Source organism: Molossus molossus, unplaced genomic scaffold, assembly GCF_014108415.1.
Source record: "Molossus molossus isolate mMolMol1 unplaced genomic scaffold, mMolMol1.p scaffold_m16_p_19, whole genome shotgun sequence".
NCBI lineage: Eukaryota > Metazoa > Chordata > Mammalia > Chiroptera > Molossidae > Molossus > Molossus molossus.
The window spans coordinates 19,081,968-19,095,127 of NW_023425354.1; the positions used below are offsets into that span (position 1 = coordinate 19,081,968).

A 13,160-nucleotide genomic window follows, 5' to 3' on the forward strand; every position below is an offset into this window, starting at 1 on the left:
CGACCTTTGTTCTCCTTCAGCCTATATAACTGTAATTGTTTATTCTGTATGAAAGCTGAGAAATTGAAAACAGAAGAGCACTGACTGGCAACTGCAGCTTGCCGGTTTTGAGTGTGTTGTATGTATTTCCCTATTTATTTTTAAATAACTTGACAATAAGGTTATTGTCCAAAGTAGGGACAAATCTTGATACCAAGGTCAATCACAGGATTATTTATAATAGCAATACATACACATCTGCTAATAGCAGGTAAATAGGAGAGTAAATCATGATGTATCTATCTGTGCAATAAGAGGTCAGAGTTGCCTACAAATTACTACCATTAATGTTTGGGAAATGCTGAATGGGGGAGTGGAAGTAGATATTGCAGTTTTGAAGTTAATTTTGGGCTTTGACGTCGTATCTAAGATACATGACCCTGAGCAAATTACTTAACTTCTATGTGCCTGGATGTTTGGAAGCACAATGAAATGCTGTTTGGTTTTGAAGGATATTGAAGGATATCTAGTAGTCCTTCAATAAATTATATTTCCATATATGTAATAAGAAAGGCATCAAATGTTAGGTCTGCGGGTTATAGAATTATACTTCAATATAATTTTTTAAATTTCTGTTATGAGCATGTATTTTTCCATTGGCCTACTTACTTACAATAGTGGCAAACAGGGTTAGGAGAGTAGCTGCAGTTAAAAAGCCCCTCCTCCTTTTTAAATTACAGAAAAATAAGTTATACCTTAGTGACAGATATTAATTTTCTTCTAGTACTCAGGCAATTAATATTAAGGTAGTTCCTGCACATAAATAATTTTTGGTGTAAGAATTTTTCAGTCACACATTAATCTTTCTAAATTATCTTTGTCCACGTAGTTTTAAAAAAATTGCTGTTGCCCACTACTTGTAAGTCCAAATGCTTTAATATTCAAGAACTTTCTAGGTCATTGTTGATTTTTTTACACATGAATTCCAGGTTGGGCTAAGTGTAACAGCTGTTTGCAACAAAACAGAAAGAAAAAAATTCATATTAAGAATTTGATGCATGCCCTTTGTCTCACACATTCAATTCCCACAATCTTTACTTTTTTTTAATCCTCACCCTAGGACATTTTTTGCATTTATCTTCAGATAGAGCGGGGGGGTGGGGGGCGACACACACGGACATCTATGTGTGGACTGGTTGCCACTCACACAACCTCAATTGGGCCACGGACAAACCGCAACCAAGGTACATGCCCTTAGCAGAACTGAACTCCGGGACTCTGGTCTGTGGGATGACGCTCTAACCTCTGAGCCAAACCGGCCAGGGCCAATTCCTACATTATTTAAACATCCATGCTATAGAATTGCAGAAAGTGGCTGCCAATATAGGAAAGCTGTATACAGCTGACACCTTTTGCACTTTGTCTAATTTCATGGCGACAGCGAACCTCAAGAGGCAAGAAATGCACAGTGTGATGTGTTCTTACGTCTAAACAATCTGAGGTCCCATTCTCCCACCCCCGAAATGACAAGCTACACCGATCTAGGTTTCACGGTCTGGAACTCTCTTCGATAGGTGGATTAAAAACCTGAGGCTCTGGGCGTCCTCTCAGAGAAAAAACCATTAGCCAGGAAGCTTCTGCACCACGGTTTCGCAAAGGGCGGGCCATACACCACCTGCAGCCAAAATCACGGAGAGAAATTGTTGAAAACGCAGATTTGGTGGGGCCCAACTCCAGAATCACGACGTCCGAATCCCTAGGGGTGTGGCTCTGCAGTTGGCGTTTTTCACTATTACTCCAGGGGATCCGCTCTTTGGCGCGGAAGTTTGAGAGGTGGGGTAACGCCCCTCTCCAGGAGAGGCGGGGCTCTGCCAAAGTCTGCATAATCCAGGGGTCGAAAGCACGCAACCCAGTAGTATCGAACCGCCAAATCTCGTGTGCGCCTCCGCACCGCGGGAACTACGTGCCCGCCTCTCAGCTCCACTCCCCTAACGCGCCGTCCTGCGCGCATGCGCGCCGGCGTCTTTCTGCGCCGCCGCGCCTCCAGCTGCCCTGGTTACCGTTGGTGTTTGTGAGTCCCCTGCAGCGCCTTCTTTGAAGACCTGAGGCGCCGGACTTCAGCCGCGGTTTGATACGCGCGCGCGCCCGCCCGCCCGCGCGCCGGTCCGCGTGACGTGGATCAAGGTTGCCTCGCGGTCCCCGGCGTGGGGCTGCTCTGGGAGGAAGGATTTGTGGTCACCTTTCGTTCCCACTGCGCCTTACGGCCGGCACGCGGATAAAAATGGCGAAGTGGGGGTAGCTGGCGCCGAACCCGAAGTGATGGGGCGCGCAAGTGGGGCGGTCGTTGGCGCTTCCTGACGTGGGCGCCGGGTTGGTCTCCGCGGCAATTTGAACTGGCGACCTCGGGTCGGTGCCTAATAGGTCAGACCACGGACTCCGCGGGTCGCCGAAGGCCCCGCCGAGAGCTGGAGGCAATGGATGAACAGAGCGTGGAGGTGAGGAGGTTTGTGGTTAGTCTCCCCCCGCCATCCTCTGAGTGCTCTTTAATTGGGTCGCCTTGCCCTAGCCCTCTCAGGGAGGGATTCCGCCGCTGCCGCTGTGGAGCGGGCTGGCCAGGTGCTGAGGACGCCCTGCTTGTTCTGCAGTCCTCAGGTGCCTGCTCGGATCGGTCCTGCAGTCAGGTGGTGCACATCCTGGCGTCTTCAGATTGTCTCGGCACCGGTGATCATTCCCACAGGGTTCTTGCAAACTACAGCCTGTGCAGAGCAAAACTGCAAATTCATTACGTGGACATGCTGCCACTCGCAACCAGTTCTTGCGAGTTCTGCGCGGATCCAAATCTCCCTCCCAGCGGATAATTATTCCTCCTAGCGGTTCATTTTGTAAACTTCGCCCTTCCCAGATTTAAGGAGCGTATACTCTTACTGTCTTATTTGGCTGTAGTTTGCCTTAACAACCTACTCTTTTTATATCTGACACTTGTAAGCTGTGATTTAAAATGGTTGGGGTATTTACGTAAAAGCTAGGAACGTTTTTTTTTGTTTTGTTTTGTTTTATGGTCACTGGACATAATTGTATAATGTCAAAGTTTGACTTTCCAAACACTAAAATATTAAATCCTTGTTTTCTTAGTAAGGGCAGCGATGTTACTGGGCACTTCACTTGAAACTAGTTCACGCAGTGGTCTTTATTCCCACCCGTAACCCCCAGCATCTGCGCCCCACAGGTTCTGGCCCTGCGGAGTCATGATTAGACTCGAGTGATTTTCTTCTTTAATTCCTTATGTGAAAGTATTATAAAGGTCGGTAATTTTACCTTGGTTTTAGGAGAGTTTACTCCTCCTGGAATAGATTAAAAATAAATGTGAGTACTGTAAAAGTAAATTTAAAATATATAATAACCTACATTTAATTAGATGTTTTTCTTGTCGGTTACTTCCTAAATTGATTCATATGAGGCTTGTTGCAAAGATAATACTGCTTCTTCTATCTACTTGATCTTTTTTTCTTCCCAAAGCATTGGTAGAACTGCCTCCAACATTCTCAATAGGGGCAAAATCTCAGGCTCAAGTAAGTAGCTACTTGGTTGCAGCATCAGGGCAGAAATTCAGTTTTCTAGATTCTGAATTACTTTAAATAAAATACTACTTTTAATCCTCACCAGAGGATATATTTTTATTGCTTTTTAAATTTTTTAAAAATGTTTTTATTGATTTTTAGAAAGAGAGGAAGGGAAAGGGGGAGAGAGAAATATGGATGTGAGAAAGATATCCATGGGCTTCTGCCTGCATACACCCTACTGGGGGTCTAGCCCAAAATCTGGACATGTGCTCTGAGGGGAATCATCCAGCGGAGACCCTTTGATGCATGGGGGGTTCCTCAACCAGCTGAGCCACACTGGCCAGGGCTTTATTGATTTTTAGAGAGAAAGAAACAGCAACTTGTTGTTCCACTTAATCATTGTCGCATCCATTGGTTGATTCCTCTAAGTGCCCTCACCGGATGTAACCTGAAATCTTGGCCAATCAGGAGGATGCTCCAACCAACTGAGATACCCGGTCAGGGCATTGGTCAAAGTACAGTACTATTAGGATATGTGTTTTTTTTTTAACTTTTTAAAAAATTATAAAAGCAATTCATCTCCCTTGGGGAAATTGCAGGAAACGTAAAAAGTTCATATTATTCCTTTAATCATATAGTCTACCTTTTTTTTCTTACTATTAAACAAACATTTTTTTCTGTATCATTAAATAATTGAAATGTTTGTAGTGGCAATGTTGTAATCTATGTTAACTGTGATAATTTGATTAATATTTGGACATTTGAGCCAGCCAGATTCTTGCCACTATAAATAATGCTTTTGTGAAAGTATTTGTGCATAAGTCTGTGTTTGCATTTCATATCCTTTCCTTGGATTAGAACCATTGTGAAGCTTAGATATTCTGGGGTACCCTGGACCTTGGCTATCCAAGTCCTAATATGGAATAAAGTTAAAACTGAAATGTTATCAACCCAAAATAAATGTAAAGTGAATTATTTTAAGCATGCTTTTTATTCTTCATTCAATAGCCTAATCTGGTGGATCTTACATCTTTTATTTTTAGAGTATTGCTGAAGTTTTCCGATGTTTCATCTGTATGGAGAAATTGCGGGACGCACGCCTGTGTCCTCATTGCTCCAAACTTTGTTGTTTCAGCTGTATCAGGGTAAGTTGTATTTATTTTTACATGCGTTTAGTATATGTAGGATATATTATAAAAATTAACCATTTTCTTTGTCTTTTTCTTATTTTATGTATTTGCCCTTTTAAAAAATGTCTTGACTGTTCCTTAATAGAGAGACCATCAAGGTATATTGCTTAGTACTGTGGAGATTAATAATCAAGTGATAACTGACATATAATGTCTGGAACCCAAAACCCACTGTAATTTTAATATACTTACATTATTAAATCACTGCACATTTCACAAGTATTTTTAAAGGGCTCGCCTTCATTGTGTTTGAGTTTGAGGGATATGAAGATAAATGACTAAGTGCCTGCCTTGAAGGAGTGTTTGTATTGAAGAATGTGTACTGTAATAAAGAGGCACTAACAAAATGCTGTGAGACCCAGAGGATGGAGAGTTTATGCTTGTTTGTTGGGTAAGACCAAAACAAAAAAAAAAACTAGTAATGGGTTCAAAGGCAAAGAATAGAATCATATATTAATTATAGGAGACCTTAGGGATGAATATAATCCAGTGGCTTTAGATGAACTCCTCAGCCAAAATTATGAGGAAGTTTTAAGATGTAAGAACTTAATTTGGTTTCATATGTGGATTCAGTAGCACATCTGCTGACCACAGCTGAAAACTGCTCTGCCCACATTACTATTAGATTATTTCAAAGCCATCTAACGTGTTCTTCACCTCAGAATGTCTCTGTGGTTCCTTATTTCTGCCTAAGGAAAATAAATATACCTTTGTGAAGAGTAATATCTCTTAATGTTTAAATCAGCTAGCAAATGGTAGAGCTGGATTTGAACCTAGGAAGTCCGGCTCTAGAGCCTGTGTTCTTTGCCACTATACCATGTGTAGAAGACCTAGGTTATATACCATGCTAGTTCTCCTGCTCATAAACTGAGACTCAGTCTTTCTTAACCTTGTTTCTTAACCTCAGCAATAGAATGTGGATGACAAGATGTGCTTCAGGGGATGGTTGTGACATTAAATGAGATAAGCTAAAATCTAATGTAGGAACTATAAAGTACTATTCTCTTGTAAGGTATTATATTATTCTGTTGTTAAAATAGCAACTAATGCACATATCTTTTTTTTTTTTTTTAATTTAATTTGCTGATTTTAGAGAAAGGGAGAGAGAAACATCAATTTGTTGGTCCACTTATGTATGCGTTCATTGGTTGATTATTGTATGTGCCCTGATCAGGGATCGAACCCTCAACCTTGGCATATTGGGACAACGCTGTAACCAACTGAGCTACCTGGCCAAGGCACTATTTATGTTTTATAAATGGTGAAACTGAAGCTAGAGAAATCAAGTAATTGGTCTCTATCCCTGTAGTTAATTAAGTGGTAGAGTCTGGATGTGGACTGAGCCCTTTTGATGAAAGTTCAGTAGACATATGACCTCAGTGATTCTTCATTTCTTCACTGTTACCTCTTCTCCTGTTCCTTAAAGGCATATCTTGCTTGGACTAAACCAGTAAACAGAATAATTAATGACACTGGAGAGATGGGGATAATTACAGAAGCAAAGTCCTTGAGAAGCTGGGCACGCCACCCAACCAAATTGTAATAGTGTTCATTTTTAATCCTTTCCCTTCTCTTTCATCCCATCTCTGTTTATTCGACCATGGAAATTTAACTGTCTATAACAGTACCGATACTTGTGTCATTGAATAAAACAAACTAAGGTCCAGACCTGTGAATAAACTTGTTCAAAGTTACCTAGTAATTAGGGACACACCAGGGCTGGACTCTCATTCCAGTGCAGTGCTCTAACCCATGGCTTTGGTGCCTGCGTGCGTGCGTACACACACACACACACACACACACACACACACACAGTAGGAACATTGGCTGTGTTTTCAGTCTTAGGTCTCCTTCAATTAGCTAGCTACATTTAGTTGATTCTCTCTTACTTCCTATTTGTCTGTGTGTTTTGTTTTCTCCCCCCTTTTTTGGTCTCCATAATTCTTTCCCTTTTTTTTTTTAATCTCTTCTTGATTTTCAGCATAATTAGCACTTTTATGTTTGCCTATAATTGACTTTGTTTTGTTCTTAATTTTGCAGCCTTTTTCATTAGGTATAATTTTTATACAATAAACTGCACATATTTAAAATGTATGGTTTGAGAAGTTTTGACAAATGTATATATCTGAGAAACCATCACCATAGTCAAGATAGTGAAAATATCTGCATTCCCCTAAAGTTTCATTGTGCCTCTTAGTAATGACTTCTTCTGCTTGTCTTGTTCCCAGGCAATCACTGATCTGCTTTCTGCCACTATAGATAAGTTTGAATTTTCTGGAATTTTATATGAATGGAATCTTACAATATGTACTCTTATCTATCTGGATTCTTTTACTCAGCAAAATTATTTTTATATTTATCTATCATGGGTATTAATAGTATTCCTTTTTATTGCTCAGTAGTAGCATTGCATTGTATGCATATGCCATAATTTCTTTATCTATTCACCTGTTTTGTTTTTTTATTTTAAATGAGGTATAATTGACATTTAAAATAGTATATTAGTTTCAGATATATAACATATTTCTACATTCAATATTTGTATATATATGACTATTTCTACATTAAGTCTAGTTAACCATACATAGTCTATCACTATACACATAGTTACAATTTTTTTCTTGTGATGAGGACTTTTAAGATCTAGTCTCTTAGCAGTTACAAATATGCAGTACACATTATTAACTATGGTCACCATACTGTACACATTTATTTGTTGATGGACACATGGGTTGCTTCTAGTTTTTGGCATTTATGTAGAAAACTGCTATGAGCATTTATATACAAGTATTTGAATGGACTTGAGTTTTCATTTCTCTTGGGTAAATAGGAATGGAATGTCTAGATATTATGGTAGGTGTATGTTTAACAAATCTGTCTGTCTTCTAAAGTAGTTGTATCATTTTTACAATCTCAGCAGTAGTGTATGAGAGTTCCAATTCTACATTAATGACAACACTTAGTTTGTTCAGTCTTGAATTTTAGCCATTCTCATAGGTATGTGTGGTACCTCAACTTTCCCCTTAAAATCAGGAAAAATATAAGGATGCCTACTTTCATTACTTCTATCCTTTACTCCTGGTAACCACTATTCTTTCTGTTTCTACAAATGTGATTAGTTTAAGTACCTCGTATAAATCCAGTTACATAATATTTGTCCTTTAGTGTTTATTTCTGGGCTCTCTGTTTCTGTCTTTATATCAGTACCAAACTGTTTTGAAATCAGGAAGTTCAAGATAGTTTTAGCTATTTGGGGTCCCTTTGGATTCTATTTGAATTTTAGATGAGGTTTTTCTACTTCTGTAAAAAGCATAATTGGGATTTTAATAGGAATTACATTGATTCTGTAGATTGCTTTGGGTGTTATTGTCGTCTTAATAATATTAAATCCATGAATATGGGATGTTTTTCCATTTATTTAAGATTTCTTTAATTTCTTTGAGCACTATTTTGTTTTCCACATACAAATCTTTCAAGTCCTTGGTTAAATTTATTCCTAGGTATTTTATTCTTTTTGGTTGTTTGTTTTGTTTTGTTTTGTTTTCTCGTTATTGTTGAATGTACTACAGATGTCCCTCATTTTTCCCCCATTGATCCCCTCCTCCCCACTCCCACCCCCCTCCCACCTTTTCCCACATTGTTGTTGGTGTCTATTGGTTATGCATATAAGTTCTTTGGTTTATTTCTTCCCAACCCCCAACCCCCTTCCCTTTGATGTTTGTCAGTCTAGCAACCAATTTGTACTTCTTAATCCCTTCACCTTTTTCACCCATTCCCCTAACCCCCCTCCCAACTGGCAACCAACAAAATGTTCTCTGTGTCTATGAGAATGTTTCTGTTCTGCCTGTTCATTTTGTTTGTAGATTCCATTGTCAGTAGCTGTGTATTCATTGCCATTTTGTTTGTTCATATTTTTTCTCTTTTTCTTCAAAAAGACCCTTCATCATTTCATATAGTAACGGTTTGGTAGTGATGAACTCCTTTAACTTTTTCTTGTCTGGGAAACTCTTTATATGGCCATCAATTCTAAATCCTGCTTTGCAGGATAGAGTAATCTTGGTTGTAGGTTCTTGAATTTCATCACTCTGAATATTTCTTGCCACTCCCTTCTGGCCTGCAAAGTTTCTTTTGAGAAATCAGCTGACAGTCTTATGGGAACTCCCTTGTAGGTAACTAACTGCTTTTCTCTTGCTGCTTTTAAGATTCTCTCTTTGGCCCTGGCCAGTTTGACTCAGCGGTTAGAGCGTCGGCCTGCGGTCCAGAGAGACCTGGGTTCGGTTCCCGCTAAGGGCACGTACCTCGGTTGCAGTTTGTCCCCGGCCCTGGTTGGTCGTGCGGGTGGCAGCCACTCGGTGTGTTCCTTTCACATCGATGTTTCTCTCTCTCTCTGTTCCTCTCTCTCCCTCCCACTCTACCTGAACAAAAAATGAAAAAAAATGTCCTCGGGTGAGGATAAAAAAAAAAAAAAAAAAAAAAAAAAAAAAAGATTCTCTCTTTGGCCCTGGCCAGTTTGACTCAGCGGTTAGAGCGTCGGCCTGTGGTCCAGAGAGACCTGGGTTCGGTTCCTGCTGGGGGGCATGTGCCTCAGTTGCAGTTTGTCCCGGCCCTGGTTGGTTGTGCGGGTGGCAGCCAGTTGATGTGTACCTTTCACGTCGATGTTTCTCTCTCTTCCTCTCTCTCCCTCCCACTCTATCTGAACAGAGGGATGGAAAGGTGCCCTCGGGTGAGGATAAAAAAAAAATTTTTTTTTAAAAGATTCTCTCTTTGTCTTGAACCTTTTGCATTGTGATGATGATGTGTCTTGGTGTGGGCCTCTTGGGGTTCATCTTGTTTGGAACACTCTGTGCTTCCTGGACTTGCATGTCTGTTTCCTTCACCAAGTTAGGGTTCTGCCATTATTGTTTCAAATAGGTTTTCAATTTCTTGTTCTCTCTCTTCTCCTTCTGGCACCCCCAAGATGCGAATGTTTGCACGTTTGAAGTTGTCCGAGAGGCTCCTTACACTATCCTCATTTTTTTGGATTCTTTTTTCTTTTTGCTGTTCTAATTGGGTGTTTTTTGCTTTCTTATATTCCAAATCGATGGTTTGCTTCTTGGCTTTACCTACTCTATTATTGAATCTGTGTAAATTATTCTTTATTTCAGTTAGTGCCTCCTTCATTTCTGACTGGTCCTTTTTTATGCTCTTGAGGCCCTCACTAAGTTCGCTGAGGTTCGCACTAAGTTCATTGAGCATCTTTATAAGCAGTGTTTTGAACTCAGCATCTGTTAGGTTGCTTATCTCCATTTCACTTAGTTGTTTTCCTGGGGTTTTGTTCTGTTCTTTTATTTTTTATTTATTCATTCATTCATTCATTTATTTTTCATCCTCACCCGAGGACATTTTTTCATTTTTTGTGCAGGTTGAGTGGGAGGGAGAGAGAGAGAAACATCAACGTGAAAGGGACACATCGAGTGGCTGCCACCCACATGACCAACCAGGGCGGGGGCCAACTGCAACCGAGGTACGCACCCTTAGCGGGAACCAAACCCGGGTCTCTCTGGACCACAGGCCGACGCTCTAACCGCCAAGCGAAACCGGCCAGGGCTGTTCTGTTCTTTTATTTGGGGACTGTTTCTTGGTCTCCTCATTTTGGCTGCCTCCCTGTGTTTGTTTCTGTGTATTACTTAACAAGAGGTGTGGAGCTAGATGAGACCAGATGCTGCTTGTTTGAAAGAATTTAGGAAAACCTGAAGCAGGATCCAAGACAGGCCAATCCTATGGTTAAGCAACTGGCAACAGCTTGGGTGGGCCTGAAAGTTGGGTGGGGCAGGGCCTCAGGGAATCACCAGGGCAGGGCTACCAGTGTGAGCCAGGTTGCTGGAGTCCCAGTTAATGGCAGCTGTCTGCTGCCCCAGGGAAGGGCTCACCAAAGGAACAAAAGCCTCTGACAGCATGTCTGTCCAGGAGAAAGCCCCTCTCCAGCCCTCGCTCCAATGCCAAACAGCTCAGTTCTTCCCTGTGTGTCTCTGGCGCCCCTCAAGCTGCTTCCCCTCTGAGCTTAGAGGGAGCAAGTCCAAGTAAGTTCGTGTGCGGTCCCTTTAAGAGGAGCTGCCTGGGGCTCCAGCCCCCTCAGCTTCCCTGAGCCTCAGTTCCCACTGGTTTTACAGCCAGAAGTTATGGAGACTTCTTTTCCTGGCACTGGAACCCTGAGCGGGGCTCTTGGTGTGGGACAGGCATCCCTCAGTCCTCAGAGAGGACCTTCCCAGCTGAGGTATCCTCCTGATTTTTATCCCACACGTGGGTGTGTGGGACTAGCCCGTCAGCCTCCGCCCCTCTTACTAGTCTCGATGTGGCTGCTTCTTTAATTCCGTAGTTGTAGGACTTCCATTCAGCTCAATTTCAGGCGGTTTTGAATGACAGTTGTTCTGTAGTTTAGTTGTAACTTTGATGTGATTGTGAGAGGACAGGATACCAGGGATACCACGTTTACCTATGCTGCCATTTTGACCGGAAGTCCCTATTCTTTTTTATTGTATTGTAAATGTATTTTCTTAATTTCCTTTTTGGAGTCTTCTTTGCTAGGGCATAGAAATATAAGTTTTTTATGTGTTGATTTTTGTGTCCTGCAACTTTGATGAATTTATTAGCTTTAACAGTTCTTGTGAAATCTAGGGTTGTCTACATATATGATCATACGTCATCATAAGCATAATTTTACTTCTCCATATTGGATGCTTTTTGTTTCTCTTTCTTGCTTAATTGCTCTGGCTGAAATTTTCAGTATTATGTTGAACAGAAGTGTAGAAAGTAGGTATCTTTGTCTTTTCCCTGATCTTAAGGGAAAAGTTTTCTGTCTTTAATCATTGAATATGATGTTTGCTCTGGGTTTTTTAAATAAGGGCTTTATCAAGTTGAGAGAGTTCTTTTCTATTCCTATTTCTTGAATGTTTTTATCATGAAAGGATGTTCAATATAGTCACCTGCCTTTTCTATATCAATTGAGATGATCAGATGTCTTTTTTCCTTTGTTTTAGTAATGTGATATATTATACCAAATGATTCTTGTATGTTGAACTGTTCTTGCATTCCAAGAATAAATCCCACTTCGTCATGGTATATAATCAAGGAAACTTGAGCTAGGTCACTTGTCTAATTTCATGTGGTTAGTAAGTGCCAGAGCTAGGAATCAGACTGTGATCTGAATACTGTCTAAAGCTTGTGATTCTTCCATTTAATGAAAGAGAGAAATTAATTCTTCAGTTGAATGTGGAGGAGTTACTATAAAGATGTTTCTTTAATATTACATGTACATTAATATTGTCCACTGGTTCTTACCTTTGGTTTTGGTTTGGAAGAAACATTGTTTTCCCCAAAGTATTAAAATTGCTGTATTTATTTTTAGATTAAGTTAGATTGAGGAATACAAGGTAAAAATTCTACATATATACAGAGAAGGGAAAGGTCACTAACTTGGGATAGTCAGGAAGGTTTTATGGATATAGTCAATGTACATTCCTATGTGACAGCACATGGAAACAGGGACTGTATATGCAAATAAACAGACTTGATGCCAAAAGTGGTATATATTACGACTATATTAGCCTGTTTGGATGGGAAGAGTATATTAAAAAACTAAATTGGTCTCAACCTTTATAGGGCTTAAAATGAAGCAGGGGAGGAGAGACCATAAGTACAATGAAAGGGGAAGTAAATATTGCTGTGGTAGAGCATGGCAGTGGTATTTAAAGTAGTCTGTAGAGAGTCGGGGAAGTTGAGAAAGTTCTCAACTTTCTGGAAGGAATGGCATATAAATTGAAATCTAGCCCTGCCCAGTGTGCCTCAGTGGACAGAGCATCGGCCCGCACACAGAAGAATCTCAGGTTCAATTCCCAATCAAGGACACTTACGTGGTTGCAGGTTCTATCCCTGGCCCTGATTGGAGTGGGTGTGGGAGGCAACCAATTGATGTGTTTCTCTTAAATCGATGTTTCTCTCTCTCTTCCCCTCTCCTTCCCGCCCTTCTACTCTCTCCAAAAATCAATGGAAAAAATATCCTCAGGTGAGGATTAACCAAAATAATAATAATAATAAATTAAACTGAAATCTAAAGGATGAGTCGGAACAAACCGTTTTAGAGAGGTATTGACATATATCCTGGGTAGAGAGTTACCAAATATATTTAAAGGCTTAACCTTCCTGGATCCCCTAAGGTGAGGTAGAAGATGAGGCTAGCAAGGTTTGAACTGAGAGCAGCCCTGGAGAGGTGCTGTGACTTGAGCAGAGCATTGTTTTAAGGGAAGAAACTTGACCCAAATCTTGTTTTTGCCAAGGGACTGAAGAAATAAATTTCAAGGTTATTAAGAAAGGATGATCCTCTTCCATGTATTTTCTTCTTATAGCTTTATTTATTTTACTGTAAAATATCTTTTCCCTCTTGTCTTTAATTTTT

General features: G+C 40.5%; 1 protein-coding gene across 10 annotated transcripts in view; it reads left to right on the plus strand.

Annotated features, from left to right (window-relative positions):
* The first annotated feature begins 2,144 nt into the window (after positions 1-2,144).
* The window catches only part of TRIM37 (tripartite motif containing 37), a 138,408-nt gene continuing 127,392 nt past the window's right edge, over positions 2,145-13,160 (plus strand). For 8 of the 10 annotated variants that reach the window (XR_004960254.1, XR_004960255.1, XM_036267623.1 and 5 more), the window contains exon 1: positions 4,583-4,684. Coding sequence is in view for 8 of the 10 variants with exons in the window: in XM_036267623.1 (XP_036123516.1) it covers positions 4,616-4,684 (69 nt within the window). In the remaining 2 variants the exon portion in view is untranslated. Of the gene's footprint in view, positions 2,475-4,582; positions 4,685-13,160 lie in introns of those variants that run through there. The other 2 variants (XM_036267626.1, XM_036267622.1) reach the window with 2 other exon arrangements.